Source organism: Hemibagrus wyckioides, linkage group LG03 (genome assembly GCF_019097595.1).
Source record: "Hemibagrus wyckioides isolate EC202008001 linkage group LG03, SWU_Hwy_1.0, whole genome shotgun sequence".
Lineage (NCBI taxonomy): Eukaryota > Metazoa > Chordata > Actinopteri > Siluriformes > Bagridae > Hemibagrus > Hemibagrus wyckioides.
In genome coordinates, this window is record NC_080712.1 from 20,657,161 (window position 1) to 20,680,349 (window position 23,189).

The 23,189-nt window shown below is 38.3% G+C and overlaps 2 protein-coding genes across 2 annotated transcripts; both read right to left on the reverse strand.

The window, feature by feature from the left end:
- Window positions 1–3,847: 3,847 nt before the first annotated feature.
- Window positions 3,848–11,972, reverse strand: alox5a (arachidonate 5-lipoxygenase a). Its single transcript, XM_058377652.1, has 14 exons — window positions 11,728–11,972; window positions 11,004–11,202; window positions 10,818–10,899; window positions 10,514–10,636; window positions 7,294–7,400; window positions 6,972–7,144; window positions 6,724–6,870; window positions 5,859–6,062; window positions 5,643–5,729; window positions 5,329–5,507; window positions 5,113–5,234; window positions 4,657–4,757; window positions 4,392–4,562; window positions 3,848–4,301 (listed from the first exon to the last, which is right to left on the reverse strand). The coding sequence occupies exons 1-14, from the start codon at window positions 11,875–11,877 to the stop codon at window positions 4,122–4,124; spliced, it is 2,025 nt and encodes a 674-aa protein (XP_058233635.1). The 5' UTR covers window positions 11,878–11,972; the 3' UTR covers window positions 3,848–4,121.
- Window positions 11,973–14,826: 2,854 nt separating this feature from the next.
- Window positions 14,827–22,655, reverse strand: slc25a16 (solute carrier family 25 member 16). The gene is made up of 10 exons (XM_058386533.1): window positions 22,071–22,655; window positions 20,420–20,572; window positions 19,758–19,850; window positions 19,399–19,532; window positions 19,241–19,304; window positions 19,012–19,133; window positions 18,865–18,931; window positions 17,825–17,987; window positions 17,076–17,144; window positions 14,827–16,737 (listed from the first exon to the last, which is right to left on the reverse strand). The coding sequence occupies exons 2-10, from the start codon at window positions 20,523–20,525 to the stop codon at window positions 16,581–16,583; spliced, it is 975 nt and encodes a 324-aa protein (XP_058242516.1). The 5' UTR covers window positions 20,526–20,572; window positions 22,071–22,655; the 3' UTR covers window positions 14,827–16,580.
- Between the last annotated feature and the right edge of the window lie 534 nt (window positions 22,656–23,189).

The following is a 23,189-nucleotide window of genomic DNA, read 5'->3' on the forward strand; positions in this document are numbered from 1 at the left end:
GAATGAATGAATGTATAGGTGTGTTCTCTGGATTTACATTGGAATAAGGCAGTAATTGCAGCTGAATGAATGATTGTTTGTATGTATGATTAATATATTGCCAGGAGCTGGACACACAGTTATCACCAGCTGATAAACTTTGCCTTTGATATTAAATACCTATTCAGTTAATTATTAAGTATTCTGTCATTCCCAAAGAATGCTGTATGCTGCAAACTTTTGTGTAGAAGCAATGCCTTATATTTGGGTCCACCCTTTTTTGCATTTTTCCCCACGTGAATTTATCACATCATCTAACAATGTGCAAATATGTGAATAGAATTTGGGAGAAAAGTCTATTTTAGGACGCTTTACTACTGGTAAACGAATGTTCTTTTCTAATTCAACAGTAATGGCTCTAGAAATAGGACAAGATTGAGTAAGATATTGTTTTAAGTTTGATTCAAAATTGCAATGTGCAGTTGTGGTTTTTATTAACAGACAATTAATTCCATTAAAAGAAGAATCAATATTTACAGGGTATGGACATTTCATGACATTATGAAGCATTTAACCACATTGTTCAGTTGTTAAACAATTCCCATTTTAGTGTCACTATTGTAGATATGTCAGATATCATTGTTTTGACATATCTAGGTGGGGGTAAAATAATAATTAAAATAACTGCGGGAAAACATAATTAATCAGAGACCTAGAGTGTTTAAAAGAAATAATCAGTTTTGTGTTGCCTAAAAACCAAAATTCATGCAGTTCAATGTTAATTATTTATTCCATGTTCCTGAGGCGTGACCAGGAATAAACTGAATACGAGAAGCCATACTCCATCAAAAGGATTTAAGACAATAATCATCTTTCTTGCAAAATTATTTCCTCTATTTTAAGTTCATTCATTTGTGATATTTTCACACAAACTTAGCTGCGAGGTTTCATGAGTTCCTGTCGAAAAGAAGTGTACTGGTATCAACATGCTATAGATTCAACCTTCTAAAACAGCAACATAACATGATCTCTTGGTTTTTCATCACGGCAGATTTTTAATTAAAAATCATATTAATCCATTTCACTTTAGTACAGTGTTTCTCATTTCCACCTCTTCTGTTAATTTGCAATATGTGGGCAAGATCTCTTACTTAATCTACAAGTGGAAATCCCAAAATTAAACTGCTGCTTGTGTGTGGGAGTCTGACACAAGAAAGAAAGGGGTGGTGAGAACTTCATATATTAATTTCTATATCAATAGAAGCCTTTTTGTGTGACTAGTCATGTCATCCTAATGCTAGCTTACTTAAGAAGTATTTCATCATTTGCTGAAAAAAGAGAGAAGCATGTTGTCGCCACTGGTAAAAGCATGGCTTATTTAAAACTGTTTTGTAATCTGTTAATGTTGCAAACCTGAGGAAATGATAAGCTAAAAGTAAAACCAGTTACACTGTGGCTTACTTTGCACGTCTGTTTCACAAACAGTCATTTGGAGCTTATGTACTAGGATAACTTATCAAAATTTTTCCACATTAGACATATTTGGCATATTTTGCTCTAACTCCAGAAGTACAGCATTTAGTAATGTTGTGCTGTAGTGTGTTAAAGGAACTTGCTGAAAGAATTCGACTTGGAAGTCTCTCCAATTGAAAAACACGGATTCTACATAAACCTTTAGATGTTCCTTCAGATAAAACAGAGAGCTCTTTAGGGTTCTAAATTTGACCTTATGGTCAGTAGGAAGCTTTAAACAGGCATGAGTAATAATGGGTTTCCCCTAAACTAAGGAAACATGAGGTGAGATACACTATATGGCTAAACGATTACAGACCATCAGCTTCAGATGTCTTTTTATGCTGTAGCTTTATAGTTTCCCTTTCACTAGAACTAAATGGACAAATCCTGTTCCAGCATGACAATACTGTAGACAATGCCTAGTGCAGAGATCAAGCTACATGAAGACATGGTGTGCCAAAAGTTGGAGCTGAATATCTCAAAAGCCCTGACCTTAACCCTACTGAACAGCGTAGGGTGAGCTGGAACGCAGACTGCCTCACCCACCATCAGTGCCTGAACACACTAATGCTCTTGTGGCTAAATGAGCACAAATGATCATAGCCACATTTCAAAATCTGATGGAAAGTTTTCCCAGGAGGTTTCTATAACCGTAAAGGGAGACAAAAGCTTGAAAATGTTCAAAAAGTATGTGTGGGTGTGATGGTCAGGTTTCCACATACCAGTGTGAAGAGTCAAGAGACAGAGGAAATGAATTTGGATTAATTGCAGCTATCACTTCAGTTTTTCAAATTAGGTCCTTTAAAACAAGGTTAGTTTTAACTGAAGTGAATTGTGTGACTGTTATTACGATCATTATGTAAAAGGAAATAAATGACAAATGTGGTCGACAAATAATCAACCTGTTAATACAGCCATCCTTAAGGCATCTGGAAATAATGAAGCATGTTCATTAACTGCCAAATGAGTCATATAGTGTATGCATAAACATTAATAATGGTAGTTTTAGTACTGACATTTTGTTAACTCATTTTTTTAAAATATCATGACAGTATTAATAAAGATAGTCTCTTTAGAAACTCAATGATAAGTTATTCATTTGATTTCCAGCAACTCCAAGTCTAAACTAACACAGGATACATACACCGATCAGGCATAACATTATGAGCAGTGACAGGTGAAGTGAATAACTCTGATGATCTCCTCATCATGGCACCTGTTAGTGGGTGGGATATATTAGGCAGCAAGTGAACATTTTGTCCTCAAAGTTGATGTGTCAGATTGTGACGGCTAGACTACTGGATCAGAGCATCTCCAAAACTGAAGCTCTTGTGGGGTGTTCCCGGTCTGCAGTGGTCACTATCTATTAAAAGTGGTCCAAGGAACAGTGGTGAACCGGTGACAGGGTCATGTGCGGCCAAGGCTCATTGATGCACGTGGGGAGCAAATGTCATGCTGACCCCTGTGCACTGCCGAAAGCACCAACAATGGGCATGTGAGCATCAGCACTGGACCACGGAGCAATGGAAGAAGATTGCCTGATGAATCACGTCTTCTTTTACATCATGTGGATGGCCGGGTGATTGTGCTTCGCTTACCTGGGGAACACATGGCACCAGGATGCACTATGGATAGAAGGCAAAACAGTGGAGGCAATGTCATGCTTTGGGCAATGTTCCACTGGGAATACTTGGGTCCTGCCATCCATGTGGATGTTACTTTGACACGTACCACATACCTAAGCATTGTTGCAGACCATGTACCCCCTTAATGAAAACAGTATTCCCTGTTAGCTGTGGCCACTTTCAACAGGATAAAGCAAAGCAAAAATGGTTCAGGAATGGTTTGATGAGCACAACAAGGAGTGTGAGGTGTTCCAAAATTCCCCAGATCTCAATCCAATCCAGCATCTGTAGGATGTGCTGAATGAACAAGTCCGATCCTTGGAGGCCCTACCTCACAACTTACAGGACTTAAAGGATCTGCTGCTAACATCTTCGTGCCAGATACCACAGCACACCTTCAGGGATCTAGTGGACTCAATGCCTCGATGGGTCAGGGCTGTTTTGGCAGCAAAAGGGGGACCAACACAATATTAGGCAGGTGGTCATAATGTTATGCCATATCAGTGTATATGTATTGTTAAATACAAATGAAATATACGTCATGTTAATGTAATGTTAACTTTAATAATGGTGGCATGAACTTGATCACATGATCACCAAGCAACTTGTTAGCAGTGCTGGTTTTGCATTGTGGATGTGTTTTTTAAAGCCCAGTCCCAAGAGCTTTCATACAAAGTGTAGACAGCACCTGAGTTTATTTAAAATAAACACCTAAGCCACCTTTCAAGACATATTACTCTTTATTACAAGTTATTAAGATAAAATTACAATAAGTGGAAAAGCAAAGTATTTGAATAATCTATATTTATACCAATTCACAAATCACTCTATAGCAAGATGAAAAATCAGAAACTGTAGTACACATATAATGCGAAACCACAACTCTACCAACGTACACAGTATGTTCTTTAACAAAAAAGGCGTTACAAAATGAAGCATGTGTCATAAACCTTGCAAAAAATGCTCTTTTCCTTCACACACAAACCCTCCAGCTATGCAGACTCACACTGCCACACTGTTCGGGATCCTGTCTGGAGACAGGTAGTAGTAGGGGAGATTCTTCCCCTCGTTGCGAATTTTGATGGCTTTGGATAGCTCGTTCAGCTTCTCCCGGAAAGTCTCCATAGCTTTCTTCACCGGTTTCTCAATGAAGTGTTCATCAGGATACATGCCTAAGAACAACTAGAAAGAGAAGCACTTATAGTCAGTAAAACTGCGTTACAGCAGTGAATGTTGAGAGGAAGCATTATTATTGTTTTTTGACAATCTCACCTCATTTTCTTGGAACTGACTAAGAGCCCAAACCGCTCCAAGATGCCAGCAGGAGCGACCACGGTCTGGCAGACTGTTCACGATGAATGTGATATCAACCTGACCCTTCTTTGTAGGCGGTGGTTTCCGCATAGTAGGCGGAGAATTTGGGATCCATGAACACCAGTCATACTGAAATTTTAACATTAGGTTTAGAATTTTGCATTGCAATATATCATTGTGTCTGTATTCATTTTTGATTATCCTTGATAGAGAGCGGTGCTACCTGGCCAAAGTTGATGGCAGCGTGTTGTGCAGAAGCTGTGAAGATTACAGCAGTCAGGTACTCCACCAGCTGCTCTCGGTTCTGCAATGTTTTCGGAAACTCTAAAGACAACCATAAATGTGTCCTAGCCAAATTCTCTCAGACACAGACAGAGTACATAGTTCATATCCTCCTTTTTGGAGAAGAGCATGAGTGGTTATGACTTTAAGGAAGTTCTTGAGTGATGAAACACAGGAAACATCTTTAGAAACTCCTTTCGAAATTCTCAGCACAGTTAAGCTGATTTTGTATTGAGTTGTATAAGTAAGCTTCTGTTACCATCATCCTGAACATTATTTAATTCCTTAAATGAATATAACATATCCAGATGAAGAAAACATCAGGGTCAGTTACAGGGTTCCAAGAAACATGTTCAAGAAGATGGTCACAAAATACAGTTAAAATTTTTATTCTCACCACAACAATCAGAATCTTGCATTCCAAAGCTGCAGACATCTTTGACAAATGCCTGTATCTCCTCATCCCCCAGCACTGTTTCGTCACTATCATAATATATGTTCACCACATCCTCCACAAAACTACCATGACACAAAAAATGAGTTTGTCATCTATCCATCTATTTTCTATATTTCAATGGATTTATATTTACATTCTGGGAACTTCCCTGTTTACCTTTTGATTATTTCCCACACTCTGTTGCCATCATCTCTGTAGAAGTAAGAAGGAAGCTCCTCCTTGCTGTCCATGCCTCGGGCCTTTATAGAGTCCGGAAAGCACAAGGACTTATAGGTGAAAGTCTTCATGGCTTTCTGGACTAGCTCTACATGGCCACCTCCACCTGTGCCATTAGCCTGTTGTATGCCCACACACACACACACACACACACACACACACACACACACACACACACACACACATAAAGTCAGTGTAGTTCCTAAAGACACTACAAGCTCAGAGGAAGTGTTTAGTAAACAGGGTAAACGTACCTTGTCAAAGAGTCCACATTCACAGATGAGTTGCTCGCGTGCTTTTGTATTGATAGCAATTGTGAAACGAATATGTGGCACAAGCAACTGGAAATTTGAAACACAAAAAAAGTATATATAATTTATGTACTCTGATAAGACTATTTCATGCTCGGCTGATATATTTATTAGTTTGCCTTGGTAATGCATGATAGGCAAAATGTAAAAATGGTGCACCTTGTACACGGGATGAACGGCGGGCAACTGTCGGAACATAGCGATGCCAAAAACCTCCGAAATCAGATGGGTCCTCAGGAGATGTGTCACTGTCTGGTGCACGTGAAAGTCCGAAGACCTCACCCAGATCTTGGCCAGCAACCAGTCATGCTCATTATCAGTAGGCAGAAAGATTGGGTTGTCTTCCCCTGGGGTTTGGTTTAGCTTTTAAAACATACAGAAACGTGTTATCACAATCTGCAAATTAAAATGACAGCACTAGCTGTTGTATGGTATATTAGCCAGAACATTTATTACTATTCAGATTATGTTCACTAAATAAAAGATGTCATCCAGAGAAAAGGGCACGATACTCTAGAATTGCATAAACTGAAAAAAAAGAATTTAAAAAAAGCAGAAATGCTCCTGTATCGTAATCTTCTGACTCATTCATTCATAAATGGATTGTTTATATTGGTTGTGCTAGATCAGGAGCCTACACTGGATGCAAAATACAAATAGTGCAGGCACAATACACTCATTCATACCTAGAGGAAGTTTAGAGTGTTTAATCTACCAACTGGAAGGTTTGTTGTTTGGAAGATATGGGAGGAAGCCTGAGTAATCCCCATCATTAAAAATGTAAATTAAAACAGTGCCAGCAGGAATTTTGTCATGACATTGTTTTAGGTGCCTCTCTGAGTAAACATTAAACCTTTTTAATCTTAGTTACTTTATTATAATGGAATTTAAAAGTATATAAATTAACAGTGGTTCATTACACATTGATAATCTCTTTATACATTTATACATTTATAATGTAATTAAAGTGGGGTTATACAAGGCAGTAAGATTTGCTGGTGCTGTAGAAAGTACGGTCATATACCTGTATGGCGATTGGCAAAACTTTGTTCTGAGTGTTCTTGTACAGCAAGCAAACAGGTGCCGCTAAATACTGCAGGGTGCAAGGATCTGTAGCATTAGCGGTGATGTCCTCCATGATCTCATAGTCTGCTAAATACAAGTTTCCTGCCTGCAATCCAGAAAAAACACCGTTACGGATAAAAAAAACAGATTATTATTGTATACTATATTATACATAAGTGTTCAGTATCAGTGTCAATAATGAGTTACCTTAAGCTCATTTTCCAGTGTGAGATCTCTTTCCAAGCAGTCTTTCACCATTTCATGTGTGACTGGAAACTTATCTGGTATTTCTGTACACTTCTTGATCATCACAGGATTGCAGCCATTTAAAAACTGATATCCGAACATAAAGTCTTCTTTCCAGTGCTGCATCACATACTCTGTCCAAAAAAGAAAACATGATCAAAAAATATTCGTTTAAATATCTCACACTGATATTTATATGTGCTAGTTTATACACAGAAATAAATCAGGTACTATGTATTATTTCACTCATTGTTCTTAATATTGCATGAGGATGAAAAAGCACCTGATATTGTGTTCTTGATCCTCATAAATATCCGCTCAAAATCTGCAAAATCTCCCCATGAGGACTGGAACATGTGCATAAACTGGTTAACACAGAGGTTCTCTATCCTAAAATAAGAAGAATAGCTGGTGTTAATATTGTTGCATATACACTATATTGCCAAAAGTATTCGCTCACCCATCCAAATAATCAGAATCAGGTGTTCCAATCACTTCCATGGCCACAGGTGTATAAAATCAAGCACCTAGGCATGCAGACTGTTTTTATAAACATTTGTGAAAGAATGGGTCGCTCTCAGGAGCTCAGTGAATTCCAGCGTGGAACTGTGATAGGATGCCACCTGTGCAACAAATCCAGTCGTGAAATTTCCTCGCTCCTAAATATTCCACAGTCAACTGTCAGCTGTATTATAAGAACGTGGAAGTGTTTGGGAACGTCAGCAACTCAGCCACGAAGTGGTAGGCCACGTAAACTGACGGAGCGGGGTCAGCGGATGCTGAGGCGCATAGTGCGAAGAGGTCGCCAACTTTCTGCAGAGTCAATCGCTACAGACCTCCAAACTTCATGTGGCCTTCAGATTAGCTCAAGAACAGTGCGCAGAGAGCTTCATGGAATGGGTTTCCATGGCCGAGCAGCTGCATCCAAGCCATACATCACCAAGTGCAATGCAAAGCGTCAGATGCAGTGGTGTAAAGCACGCCGACACTGGACTCTAGAGCAGTGGAGACGCGTTCTCTGGAGTGACGAATCGCGCTTCTCCATCTGGCAATCTGATGGACGAGTCTGGGTTTGGCGGTTGCCAGGAGAACGGTACTTGTCTGACTGCATTGTGCCAAGTGTAAAGTTTGGTGGAGGGGGGATTATGGTGTGGGGTTGTTTTTCAGGAGCTGGGCTTGGCCCCTTAGTTCCAGTGAAAGGAACTCTGAATGCTTCAGCATACCAAGACATTTTGGACAATTCCATGCTCCCAACTTTGTGGGAACAGTTTGGAGCTGGCCCCTTCCTCTTCCAACATGACTGTGCACCAGTGCACAAAGCAAGGTCCATAAAGACATGGATGACAGAGTCTGGTGTGGATGAACTTGACTGGCCTGCACAGAGTCCTGACCTCAACCCGATAGAACACCTTTGGGATGAATTAGAGCGGAGACTGAGAGACCGGCCTTCTCGTCCAACATCAGTGTGTGACCTCACAAATGCGCTTCTGGAAGAATGGTCAAAAATTCCCATAAACACACTCCTAAACCTTGTGGACAGCCTTCCCAGAAGAGTTGAAGCTGTTATAGCTGTAAAGGGTGGACCGACGTCATATTGAACCCTATGGATTAGGAATGGGATGTCACTTAAATTCATATGCGAGTCAAGGCAGGTGAGCGAATACTTTTGGCAATATAGTGTATGTGCAACACTGAATGTAATGTCGACAGGAGAAAAAGAAACATCCTGGCATTAACCAGAAGTTAAGCAAGATGTGAAATTTGACAATGATTATATTTTGTAGCTGTACTTTGGCTACTCTCTGTTCCGGGTCACCACAGCAAATCATCCAAGCTGCTTATTTGATTTTGGTTCAGATTTAATCCAGGACTGGGACCATCACTAAGAGTTAACACTTCTCTGGCTGGGTTGCTCACCTGCCTGGGAATCAAACCCCGGGCAAGATAGTAAGAGCACCGGATCCTGCTCCTGGACCACCAGCAACCTTATACTGTGATTTTATATTCAATATAAAAAATCACTGATGTTTAAAATATTGGGTTTTAAAGAAAAGCATTAATCACTGATTAATGTCTGATTCTCAAACGGTGTATAGGAATATATATATTATTAAGAAACTTCCAAAAAAAATTGTGAAGCTTTTAGTTTATGTTGGTAAGTCAATTCGGAAATAATGAAAAGTCCAGGAAGCAACTGCGAGTCCTAGGCTTTCATGCAATGTTTACTGTGTTCTCTTGTCTGGCTGCAAAAATCAAATGCAAATGTGAGAACAGTAAAGTGGCTGTCTGTTAGAGACTCAGAGATTGTTATACCAGTGGGTGCAGGTTACTATGCAACTAAATAGGTAAAGTTCATCACAACAGACTTTGAGGTTGGCTTGACAAATTAATTTGAACTGTGTATGTAATGTGGAGTTTTAAGAAAAAAGACAGATCTATAAACAGGCAGATGCGAAGTAGCACCAAGTATTTCCTGACCTGTTCTTGCCTCTGCTCGTTCACACATACACTTAAAGAGCAACACATTGAGACACCCCCAGGGGTGATTGAACACAGCCATCTCTGCCACTTGCCCGAACACACGAAAACATCAGTCGATGCTTAAGTTGGGGGTAATCGAGGACAGCAACTGATCTAGCCCAGTGATTTTAGTGCCCTGACAGCTCAGTCTAGTTCTATGTCGACTTTAGAAAATCAACACATTTTTTAAGTTTGACAGATAGCCAATGCTTCATATTGATGAACTGTTCGATGTCCTAGGCATGCATTCCACACCGTTCGGCTTACACCGATTTGTGACTCTTCCATTTGGGTTGTTTGGAGCCCCAGCAACGTATCAGTGGCTCATCCTCTGCCAGCATGCTGGGTATGCCAGCGCTTACCTAGATGACATCATCATTAATTTTAGAAATGATTGGCAGCGGCATATGCAGCATCTGAGGGCTGTCCTAGGTTCACTGAGACAGGCGGGAATCACAACTAATCCAAAGACGTGCACAACTGGGCGGGTGGGCATTTTCAGAGAAATGTTTTAGATACAATTATTATTATTATTAAATTATATTTTTTAGATACAAATGGACTTAATGAGAAGTCCAGGAAACAACTGGTTTAGGTTTAGGAAATTTTAGGAAATGTTTGGTCTCAGACTAATAATAATAATAATAATAATAATAATAATAATAATAATAATAATAATAATGAAAAACTTTAATGTTGGCTTGACAAAGCTAATATAAAATTCTGAAAAAGGAGTTGGAATATGCTGCTTTTAGGAAATAGATAGATAGATAGATAGATAGATAGATAGATAGATAGATAGATAGATAGATAGATAGATAGATAGATAGATAGAGTTCTGATCAGGTAGAAAAGTAATAGCAACTTAAGTCAAGCCAGGATGAATGACTTTGGTCTAAGAAGAATAATAAACTTAAATAGCAGAATAGAATGTTGGTTATGCACAAGCCCACATAACTAGCAGTACAATACAGAACACTCACGCTTTACTGTAATTCAGGGCGAAATCGATTCCTTTTTCACTGTCAAACTGGATATCTCGTGGCAGCTCTTTATAAGTATTTGCATCGATGCTCATGGGAAAGCCAGGGTGCCACTCCTTCCATCTACAGTAAGAAGTAATAATGGTTATATCTATACTCCAGCACTGAAAAAAAAATGAAAACACACTTTTCCTAGTGCACAAAAAGTAAAAAGTAAAGAATCTATTTTGTCAAGGCCATTTTTCATCAGTGTAGAACATATAAGAGTTATAATAACACTATTTCAAAATAATTTCTGATAAACCTGTAAGTCTTCTGTCTGTTTTCCAGCTCCTTGCGTCTGTGTTGTTTCGCCATTCTGGCTTTTTCATGCTGAGGCAGGCGAGCTGCAAATCAAACAAGCGTGCAAAAGGGTTTTTTTGCGACTTTTTTTTGTCTGACTGAAGGGTTTATCAAATCATAGATGCAAGACACAACAAAAGGATCCCACCTCTGCCATCTCGAAGTATCACCTCTTTGTCGTCCACTACCCAGCGAAAACAAGGGAACTCAATGTAATCTCCATCGGGTGTCTTCACTGTAATGTTTTTACAATACCAGTCGTCATGCATCCAGTACTTTTTCTTCTCAATCTTTATGAGCTCTATGTCACCGAGGTTCTCTGAGACTTTGACATCATATGAGTCCACCTGGGATTAGACAAACTGTGTGTCAACTGACAAATTATAACAAGAAAAATGTCTTTATTTTCTTAACAAATCGGATTATCCTTCTAGTAAACTGCAGACTGCAAAGCCTAAAATAACCAAGAGCATTTTTGCAATATAAACATGGCCAGATTGTAAACAGAGCAAATGAGTTTAACTCTCAAGGGAGAAGAAAATATATTTTGAAACACAATGAAGCTTCTGACTCTTCCTCTCACACTGTCAAGCTTAAAGTCTCTTCTCTTTACACTCTCTTCAATTTATTCCTTCTTGCTCCTTGTGTTTATTTCACCTTAATTTGTCTGTTTTGCATATATCGGTTTCCAGTTTGCAGTCCATTTGCATGAATTTTTTCAGTATTGCTATGTCTTTGTCTTACTTTGACCTCTTACAGGCCCATGTTTATTTTAATTCTTCTTTACTAATTGACACCATCCCCAAATGTTAATGTTGAAAGCTTTTCTGTATAACACTAAAAAATGTTCAAGGTAATGACAGACATCTTACCGCTCCTCGTTCAAAGTCATTATATAGTGGTTTATCCAGAAGTGTTCTCTCACTGCAGCGCTCTGTCCCCACCAAAGTCAGGTAGATATAGTCATCAGTACCCGCGAACCACTGAGAGCCTGTGGCAACAGTCACAGTGTATGTAGGCATCCCGGTCACCGAGTCAAACAAGCTTCTGCGTCTCCACCATAAACCCACTGTAGTCTTTCGCTGAAGGAACTTCCCCTTTTCTACTTCACACGCAAAACTGTGTGTGCACATACACACAAAATGAGTTGCTGATCTGCTGAGATAAAGCATGCAAATGCTGAAAGGCTATTTCTTAGTGGACCATAAATAGATAGAGTCCACCCATAAAGAGTAATATGAAATATCAAAATATGTACCAACAATTCATTTAGGAGCAATATGCTGTATAATTTGAGGCATTCATTTTAACCCATTGACTAAAATAATGGTTTAATAATGCATGGTCACTAAATCAATATGGAATTAGAACGATGAAAAAATTAGTTTTTTAACTTTCTGAAAAGAAAACCGTTCATTACCGTCCTTTCTGATTTTAGTATCACAGACAGAACACGTCATATCAGATGATACTAAAAACAAACTAGGTGTCTGCTACGTACAGTTTTTACCATGCTGCGTGAGGTGGAATGTGTTAAACATAAACCACAAACAGTATTTTGTATACACCATATTTCCCAGTCAAATGAGCCACTATTTCATGCAGCATCACTATACAAAACTAGAGAGGAAAATGCAAATAGGTGAGGAAAAGCCAGACATTGCATGGTCTCAAGTAATGGGGGTATTATTTTTTTGTAGTTAGAATATTATGCCCCTCAGGTCATGGTTTAGTAAATATTTAAGATGCATGTTTAATGGTTTGATTAGACAAAATAACACCGATAAAAACAAGTAGTCTTTCTGTGTTCTCATTCCATCCTCAACCAGGAAGGCACACAAATATACGAAGTTATAGAAAAATGAATGAATGCAGTATTCTAGTATGCAGAAAACCAGGATATATAACAGAATATGTGAACATCTCACTGACACTTCCTTATATACATTTCAGAACATTTGTATGAAACTCTATTGGAGATGTCATTTGTGTGGAGTTTCACATTCTTTTGTGGGTCCCTGTGGGTTTCCTATGGTTTCTCTGGTTTCCTCCCAAATATGGTGACTCTAAACTGACTGCAGAATTAATGAATGAATGCATATTCCCATCCACTGTGTTTTTCCAGCCCATACCCAGTGATTCGTCATCATGACTAACTATTTTTTTTTTTACCAGAGGCCAGAAAATGGAATTTGTGCCTGTTTCGGTGTGCTGGTTTTCAACAATGAACATCTTTGTCATGTCCACAGTGACTCATATGAATGTAGAATTTGTAATGTTTCTTAATATTTTTTTTCCCTATAGTGAAACTAGGGATAATATACTCATAGAAAAGTTCCAAAGTACAAAAGTGCTTGTTCGTAAGCATCTAAAGCATCTTGAAGGTGTTACGTTCAACCATTATCTGAACAGAGGTAAAAATGTGTCACACTGAAAGCCAACAATGTCCTGACTAATTGTATGTCAGACTTCATTTGTTTATACTGATGGAATATGTCTGATAAGTCGATTTCCATTCCACCAACAGAATGAAACTCCAGTGTCCTGGTATAAAGGGTTAAAGATTGTACTTCTAGTAACATATTATAATATTTGGTTTTCTGTGGAACTGACTTCAGAAAAAGGGCATGAGAAAGAACTTTTCCATCACCCACAAGAAGTTCTTCAGGCTTGTGTAAAATAACAATTACTGTGGTTTCTGGAACCAACTGCCAAAGAACTATTACCTCATCACAGTTGGTATCATGAGAACATGATAATATCACACGTCGCAGAAAAACATCTACTACAGCTCAAGTATGCAAGTTTAAGGGATGAGGTGATGAACTGAATGGGTGTAACGTGCATATGACATCGTTTACACTGTTTACTTCCTCATAATGTGTTCTTCTTATTTCTTTTTTTGGGAGGAAAAAAAATCAGCTTGCGTGTAAAACATGCGCATTAATGCTAAACGTCTGGAAAGATCTGAGTCCACTAATGATGCTGACATGTTTCCTGGATAATGAATGGCAAATATACATCAGTTGTCTCATGGCTAGTGTGTTACTGGATTGTTCTTGGTCACATCAGGTCAACAGATGCAAGATAAATATTATACATAATCCGTACCATTACATATACATACACTATTAGTATTGTTAAGTGGTGGGATGTTGCAAAAGAGAAAAATATCCGGATGTGTGCATGAATAGGAAGCCATGATGATCCACTTAGTCAACCAATTTTTGCAATTTATGGAAAAAAAACACTGCTGCAAAGATTATGTGCCTTAAATAGAGTGCTCTTGATAGGAGAGGAGTGAAAAGAGCTTGCTCTTGAACTTGAGGAAGAGGAAACTGGAGGCAGGCTTTTGAACTCAAAAATGCATTTTATATTAACTTTCACTTCCCAGCTTTTCAACCACACACACACACACAGAGAAAAAATCATAACTACCATTTGGCACAGGTGATCCTTACCACAGCTCCGCCCTCCATCCACTCGATCATGCCCCTGCTTTCACAGTAAATAGTTAAGTGATAGTTGTTTTTTATTATTTTGGACAGGAAATTAATGATAGTGGCAACAGCTGCATATATTTTCAGACATTTTATCCTCTGAAGAGTTTTGTAAAAATCTGAATTTGGTAGTGAACCGTGTCCGTTAACGACTATATTCAAACCATTATGCACAAGATTATGACTCTTACCTGATTTCACATGCATGTTTTACCATTCTCACAGAGGCACACTATACATAGTGTCTATATTCATCTATCATAATGTGCGTGAATGCATAGACTTCACACTGTGTGAGTAAGTGAGAATGCTTGCAGCCACATGTGCTTCCTTGCCGTAACAGAGTTGCAAAAAAAATTCTAGTACTCAATTACAGCAAGCTAAGAACCACAACTCTATTCAAAGTGCTCAGTAACTTCCTCAGAGGAGCCAGCAGTTGTTTGAGTCATGAAAAATGCATACAACAGTGAATTTGTTACAGTTAAGGGAACATTTTATTGATATACTGACACACAGACCATATCCAAAACGAATGGAGTTTTGCAGAAATAGAAATGTACACTTAATATAGCCACTGCATACAACATCATTTTGTTCAATACTTTTCAATAACCAGTAGTTTTGTACCAGTTAAGATTACATAAAAATTTGAAATTTTTAATATGATTTTTTTTTTTACATATTTTTTTCTTTAAATCTTATACGGGTAAATTCCCTCATGATCACATGAATAATAGCATTAAACATTCTGTCCATCTCCCAACATTAACAAGACAAACATTCCTCAGAGCAATTCTTCTGAGCACATTATAATGATTTCATTCAAGGATGTCTAATAGAAAAAAAAAAAAAAGAAATCAGACAGAAAAAAAATGTAAAACAAACAATAAATATAAGCATATTAACAGCAGATGTTCAATTAACTCTGTATATACAAGCGGTGCAACCTAGATAAACTTTATTTTTTAAACCAGGATTAAAAAATCCATTTTTATCTTTCTTTCCATAGGACAGAGCAGCACCTGAAGATAAAGGCGTGTTTATCACGTAAAAACAAAATATTCATTAAAAAAATAATAATAAATTCAAATTGTTGTGATGATAAAAGATGAACTGAATAGTGCCCACATCATTAGAAGTTCAACCGATGTTTCAGCTTAAGACTGCCATCAAGTGGAAGCACAAAAAAAAGCATTGAACAGGAAGATGACACTGAACCGTTTGCTGTGTTCACTACCTCTGTAAAGGAAAGCAACTTTTAACATAAATTTAAAAAAATAAAAAAATAAAAAACAAGCCTCAATGATATGCAATCTCAATTTCTCACAGAGTGTGCTTTAATACAGAGGGAGAATCTACTATTAAGAAGCTCTCAATCGTCTAAAGAAATCATCTGGACCAAGAAGAAATGCTACGAGTAAATCCATATCAAGTTCTACAGCATTTATTTGGGGTGCATGGTGGGAATACAGAAAAAAAAAAATACACACACTGTCTATTTTAATAGGAACACATGCACATGCATGCAGTTGTCATGTGGCAAAGTCAACAGCTTTGGTTGATGTTCGTGTCAAACATCAGAATGAAGAAAAAAAAAAACCATGATCTCTGTGACTATCTGTGGCACTGATGCTGAATGTTTTTGCTGAATGCTGTATTTCGGAAACGGCTGCAAATTTCACACAAACCAAACCGTTGTGTGCGAGAATCCCAGCGGATTTACAAAACGCTCAAACTAGCTGATCTGGCACCAACAGCCATGCCCCATTCACCGAAGCTCTTGACCTGTATCTACATGATCATATACACTGTGCTGCTGATCGGCTGATTAGATAACTTCACTAATGAGCAGGTTTCGAGGTGTTCCTAATAAAGTGGACAGTGAGTGTATGCCCCTATTTAAAGCAGTGTCTCCTCATGAAAAATGAAAGCGAGTACTAACTCTATATTGACAAGACAATCACAATTCCGTTTTAGTCATGCTCATGGTGTATTACAGCTTTCACATACAGACATATATTATTTTGACAATAATACAATAACGAAGGGAGGGTTAAGGCGGATTGTTCAGTGCAACCACTGTGATGTTAGCAGATAGTTTCCAGTGATCTGTGTTGAGTAGTGTTCCCCTGATAGACACGTGAACATGATGAGCAGTGCTCCTACACCACTCCCAGGAGCTGTGTGGCAAATTTGTTCCTGGTGTGGAAGTCAAGATCCCTGCTCTAGTTCAAGTGCAGGACTTGCTTCATAAACTCGTAAGTGGTGAAGGCAACAGCTTGAGACGGTACACAGCGGATGTAGTTGAGAGACAGGCCACGGTACAGTCCCTTTTTAATCCCGTACTGATTATACACATGCTTAAGGGTCTTTGAAAGGGAGCTAGGCAAAAACCAAAAATATATTTCCACACATTAGAATGATTAGAAACAACAATCATTGACTGCAGCATTTAACATTTAATTATTTACAACCAAATGCAAATTCAGATTCAGCTTTACTGTCATTGTGCTTGGTGCAAAAGCAATAAAGTGCAAACAGCGTTAATATAAATAAGCCTAGGAAGTTAAATAAGTCTTTAGTATGAGAATTCACTGTAGAAGAAAAGTGCAAGAATAGGGACAACAGTAGCCGCTGTAAACTTTAACAGTTAAGCTGTGCAGAAAGACTACTAACAATATTGCAGAGCACAATTATATCTAAAATCAATAAACACTTACAGGTGTTTATCAGCATCAGGTAACGCCGCTCCCAGCTGCATTCTTCTCCGGGCAACATCCAGAGGATATCTAAACGAATACATATCAAGAGAGATTATTAAACTAGTGGCATAACTGCTCCCTTGATACATTTTCATACTTATTACAAGGTTATACTCAGCTATCCAACGGAATGCTGGCTTACTTTCAAATGGGTGACTCAGACTGAAATCTAAATATAGATCAGAACCGGGCCTCTGCGTGAGCAGAGGAGAACGGTTTAAAGTTTTTAAAAAACACACCAAAAAAACAAAACAAAAGATAAATGAAAATCTTAATTCTTAACTAAACGCACTAAATCAAGATTTCTTCTATAGATGTATTCAACAATTAGGGTTAGAGCTAATGTTAATAGTGTGATTCATTTTTTCCTTTTTTTAAAGCTATGCAGTGTTATGTTCTAGGTTCTAGGCGTCTGCTACTCATCAGTTTTTCCTCTGCAACCTGGGCGAGTAGTAAAGCCCCTTGGAATGCACGGTGCGTCAGAGGTTTCCTGGTTCTGTCTTCTGAGATGATGTTCTGATAACAAATGATTGGGCAATTGAATAATTGCATGAATGGGACGGTGTTGGCAGTGAAGTGGTAACTCAGTGTACAAGATCATGCTTAAACCAACAATGTTCTATAAAATCTGATTTATTGTACATCATAAAGCTTAAAAAGCCGCTATCTTTTGTTTTTCACCAGGTTTTTCACCAGGTATAACTTACGATATGGTCTGAGCGATGGCGCCGGCTACACCTCCACATAGCAGGTTAATGTGCGTCTTCAGAACCAGGACCTCAGGGTTATCGAGTGATGGCTTTCCCAAGAGGTCTGGGAAATGAGCCAGTCCCAGACTCTTCAGTGTTCCGAATGTAAAAAAAGAAAATCCTGGAGAAAATTCAATTTAAAAAAAACACAGTTTACACATTGTATATACTGTAAAGGAATAGTATACAGCTAGTAGCATCACATTTAAAGTGACCTTGATGGGATGTGTCAATAATGCGTACAGTAGCATGTCTTTTGTTTGTTTGCATTGATAATTATTATTTTATTAACATTATTATTTCTGGGTTTTTCTTCACAGCTCTCAAAATGTTTGTCATCAGCTGGGTTAATTCTTTTTTCATTGTTGTATTTGCAATGCCTAATGTTTGTGCAATGACTCCCTTCTTTTCACAGCCTCAAAAATGGTTAGCTTTTCTCCCAAAGACAGTTCACTGGACTTTATGAAGGTGTATCCTTTTTAACAAATACAGTCTAAACAGGTGAAACCCAGAGCTCTAACCAAGAGCAGACATACAGATCTATTAAATGCTTAAACAGTCAATCTAATAGGACTCACCAGGGGGAAATAGGAAACATCTATCAGTCATCTGTTCCAAATATTTTTGATCACATGAAAAATGTGTGCATTTACACAGAAGGGTCCCTGTCCTAAGCTGTTTAACACATCCAGAGTGTAAAGCAAAAACAAGAGAATCAGCCTTGCTGTTCCAATATTTTCGGAGTGGACGGTATACCTTAGAAACCGAATCTCATTTATGTCTACACTCCATTTCTAAGCATCCCACTGACTTCCATCATGTTTCAGTTTCAATTGAAGCTACAGAGAACAATTACTTATTTACATATTGTTAGGTCTCCAAGTTTGCATGTGACGTTTTGCGCAATACTGTTTTGTATATCTTCCACAACACACCCACTGACTGCATGTAGAATCTATCCTATAGACACTGAAATTGGCAGGTAAAAAAAGCTTTACCTGCATAGGGAGCCATGCCAATGATGGTTGGAATTAAACCACGGTAGAACCCAGGAATGCCGCCCTCCTTTGAAGAGAAAACACAATTGAAAATAAAAATAAAAGTGATGTGACTCATCATTCAAACCCAGCCTCTCTCTTATATACCTTCAGGTAGATGGTCTGGAAGGCGTTTCCTATGCCAGTGTAGCGATGCTCTCCAGTCACCTGAAACGCCAGGCGAGCACGAACAACATCAAGAGGATACGTACAAATGACTGCAGTCATTCCTATAAAAGAAGAGCAAACACACACCAAAACCCAGTCTCAGCATGATTATAACAGCCTTAATACACCTGGCTGTACAACAAACGACTAAGATATCCATTTTCCATACCTGCCATAGACCCAGCCATTAACCGATGAACATGCCCAGATATTCCAAGCCGTGTACTGAGGAACTACAAATACAAAATAAAAGAAACACACTTTATATATTGGTATTTATAACTGTAGACCTTATACACACGTGCATAAAGTAAATAAATAAAATACCTTTTTATAGTTGTCAAAGGCCATGAATTGAATGGCTCCGTATGGAAAGATCCTGACCATCATGGCACCGTTTCCTTTGTAGAGCCCAAGGAAGCCCTCTTTTTTTGGTACAGCCCTGAGTGTAGCAAACACTCCTACAACATTCACAAGCATTATTGTACATTTTGATTTTGGCAGATGCATTTATTCAGAGCGTCCTACATACATGTCATTTAAACAACTAAGCAGTTGAGGGTTAAAGGCTTTGCTCAAGAGCCCAGGGGTAGCAGCTTGGCAGTGGTGGGATTTGTACACAACCTTCCTGACCACTGAGATCTAAATATTAAATATTAAATCTTGCTTTAATCTGCAGTACTTACCTAAGTGTTTGTAATGAGGATTATGAGCTTGAAGTAAAATTTTCACTCTGTCCAGAGGTGCAATAGTGGTCTTGGCACAGCATCCTGCTACACCTATAAAAAATAAAAAATTAAAAATGACACTGCATATTTAACACATGGGCAATAAATCCTATCACCTCACTGGCTCACAATGGCAGCCAATGACAAAATGAGCTTCTGTATATGCTGTATCTTGGAACCAGCTGCAGAAATGTCATGTCACTGTCCAAAAATGTGTTGTTCTAAGTCCAAAATACAAAGTCATTCTCAACCCACACTCCACAGTGAACAGTCCTAATCTAAATCAAGCAATAAATATTGCACAATCTAACTTATTCACATAAAGGAGATAAGCCAGTGTGCCCATAAAGCCTAATACTTAAACCTGTAACATACTAAGGAGCCCTTTATCAAACCTCAGTTTCAGCAGATGTTCCAGCTGAATTAGGCTGCAGTGTTTTGATGGTTCATATCACATTCACTTGTTCAAGCAAACTGCAGTATTTCTATTTAATGCAACATCTTATGGTAGGATTATGAATTCTATTGATTATCTATCTATTCGATTATCAATTAAAATACCTACATATAATAATCTTGTTCAATTTATTCAAGCAGAAGATATATTGAGCGGATTTTACCTCCTGCTACGAAGGAGCGGAGGAAGTAGTAGTAGTCCCTTTGCACAGTGTTTCCTCCTGCAATCGGAGACCGACCAGCGGAGGAGACGGAAGCTTCAGTCGCCATGCTGTGTGTGGATCAGCACTCAAGCAAACGCATCTCTTTGGCACAATCTGAAGAAGCATTAAAAGCAGAACACAGTAACATTTAAGAAAGAAGCACAAAATAGGTGGTACAAACCAACAAAAAACTGTTCTCAATAAGTTCATACAAATTTCTCAACGGTAACAAAAAACACAAAGACAAAAAAAATGGCATCCATATAATTTTAATATAATAATTCCTTGTCCATCTGAAAATAATCTTAAGAGATTTTTTTTTAGTGACTAAGCACTGCTGTGCAGTTTTAATACATTGCCGTAACAAACCACTGCATTGTTGTAAAGGCTGAAGAGGAAACCCTATCAATTAACATATCATTTTTACTCTTACTTATTGCAGTGATGTGTTCTTATCAATTAAAGGTCAACTTATTGTTAAAGTCATGCCATTATGAAGGCTCTCTTAAATTATCAGGATCAGATTTTTTTTTTTTGTAGCTAATAGCCCGTTTATCTGCAAAAATAAATCACCTCTGCATGTGTTTATTTCATGGCTATTGTTTACAAGTGCACAATGATAGTTTGTTTATTTATTAGAGCTCTAGGGATTTTATTCCTGAACTATTCACTGTAAGAAGACATTACTTAACAAACACCAATCAGGCATAACATTATGAGCAGTGAGAGGTGAAGTGAATAACACTGATGATCTCCTCATCATGGCACCTGTTAGTGGGTGGGATATATTAGGCAGCAAGTGAACATTTTGTCCTCAAAGTTGATGTGTTAGAAGCAGGAAAAATGGGCAAGCGTAAGGATTTGAGCGAGTTTGAAGAAGGGCCAAATTGTGATGGCTAGATGACTGAATCAGAGCATCTCCAAAACTGCAGCTCTTGTGGGGTGTTCCCGGTCTGCAGTGGTCAGTATCTATCAAAAGTGGTCCAAGGAAGGAACAGTGGTGAACCGGTGACAGGGTCATGGGCGGCCAAGGCTCATTGATGCACGCGGGGAGTGAAGGCTGGCCCATGTGATCCGATCCAACAGACGAGCTACTGTTGATCAAATTGCTGAAGAAGTTAATGCTGGTTCTGATAGAAAGGTGTCAGAATACACAGTGCATGATGGCAGCAAAATGGGGACCAACCCAATATTAGGCAGGTGGTCATAATGTTATGCCTGATCAGTGTAAATACTAGTCTACAAAATCACTTTTATCAGATCTGGTGTTGAAATAACTCCATTCAGCTCAAGCCTTGAACAAGTCAATAATCAATACAAGAAGTCTGACACTGCTGGGTTGTGGATTTTACCATGTAACAAGATTAAAAAGTAACTGAGATATGCTTCACTGACCTCTCTTTGAAAACCACTGGTCTAGATAAGCAGATAGTTTCTAGCTCTTAAGAGACAGATCAATAAAACAAATGATCACTGCTGTGACTAGATGTAATTTAGAAGAAGAAAAGGACAAATGTAATTTACAGGTAAGGAGAATAAGTTTGCTATGTTACAGGCAGGAACCACGTGTTGTGTTTAAGGACAGAAAGACCCCGGATATAAATAATCCTACCCGACAACAATGTCAGCGGTCACTGGAGGTTTTTTGCTCCTAGTGTTTCCTCCACGGACTTTGCGCCGGTCCCGTGTGATCCCTGTGATCGTCTACACACGCAGCAGTTTCCAGATGACAGACGGTCCACGTGAAATTTGCGTTACTCCATTTCCACGCCAAATTGAATGCTTAGCTAAACTAGCTAGCCCTTGAATGATTGTAAATCTAGTGCAGTGATGTTAATGCGTTAAAATATTATCTCCTATCGATTAGGTTAAAGCATCCTGATCATTATGAGAGGTTTCTCATAACCCGAATTCAGGACATTAGGGACAAACTTCCCACATGTCCATTTCACCGTCCAAGGCACTCATTACCGGTTGCGTCTCAAATCGATGTGAAGTTCCACCAACTAGGGATCTAAGGATGGATTTGAGGGAGGCTTTCAGCTCCAGTTCCTCGCGAATTATATTCTAATCTATCTGTTTATTTGGTCTACGGCTAAAAACCCTGTCTCAGTATTAGAGACGCCGGAAACCAGAACAACCTTGTCAATGTCAGTAACCTGAGCTCTGTCCATATAGGAAAAAAAGTCCGATTTGAAACACACCCATTATGTACACTCATCTGTTCTGTCGCATACGTATTGCGTCATTAGTACGCGGCAGTGGAACGTCAGTGAAAAGCCAAACGGTTTAGTTTACTGCTTAAACTGCAATTTAAGAATAAATGATTAAGATTATAAATATAATAAAATAGCAGTATTATTACATATATTATATTTCATAAAATGATATAATTTTATTGATTATTGTTCCAATATTCTTCTTTAGAAAAAATAAAATATTCATACTTTATCATTATTGTCATAATTATATTATTATAATATAAATATTATGAATGTAGTATAATTTAATCTATGGCCATCTCTGTTGTAATCTAAAAGTTTGCTTATTGCTGTGTTTACTCAATATATTTACTGTCTATTTAAACGCTAAGCATTTAATGGGTGTGTACAAACTGCTAGTGTTTTAAAGGAGACTTATTCGTCCTAACAAATCAAGGACAAGAAAAAGTAAAAGACTTTTATGTATGAGAGCAACTCCAAGTCTAAACTAACACAGGATACATACACTG

Bases quoted from the DNA above. Each gene is read 5' to 3' on its own strand.
- slc25a16 (XM_058386533.1), bottom strand. From the start codon at position 20,525: ATGGCGACTGAAGCTTCCGTCTCCTCCGCTGGTCGGTCTCCGATTGCA. The intron at 19,851-20,419 runs GTAAAATCCGCT...TATTTTTTATAG, and splicing joins CCGCTCCTTCGTAGCAGGAG to GTGTAGCAGGATGCTGTGCC. The intron at 18,932-19,011 runs GTATATAAGAGA...TTCTCTTCAAAG, and splicing joins TCCAGACCATCTACCTGAAG to GAGGGCGGCATTCCTGGGTT.
- alox5a (XM_058377652.1), bottom strand. From the start codon at position 11,877: ATGCCTACATACACTGTGACTGTTGCCACAGGCTCTCAGTGGTTCGCG. The intron at 7,401-10,513 runs GTGAGTGTTCTG...TTCTTATTTTAG, and splicing joins GCCCTGAATTACAGTAAAGC to GATAGAGAACCTCTGTGTTA. The intron at 5,730-5,858 runs GTGCACCATTTT...TCAAATTTCCAG, and splicing joins CCGTTCATCCCGTGTACAAG to TTGCTTGTGCCACATATTCG.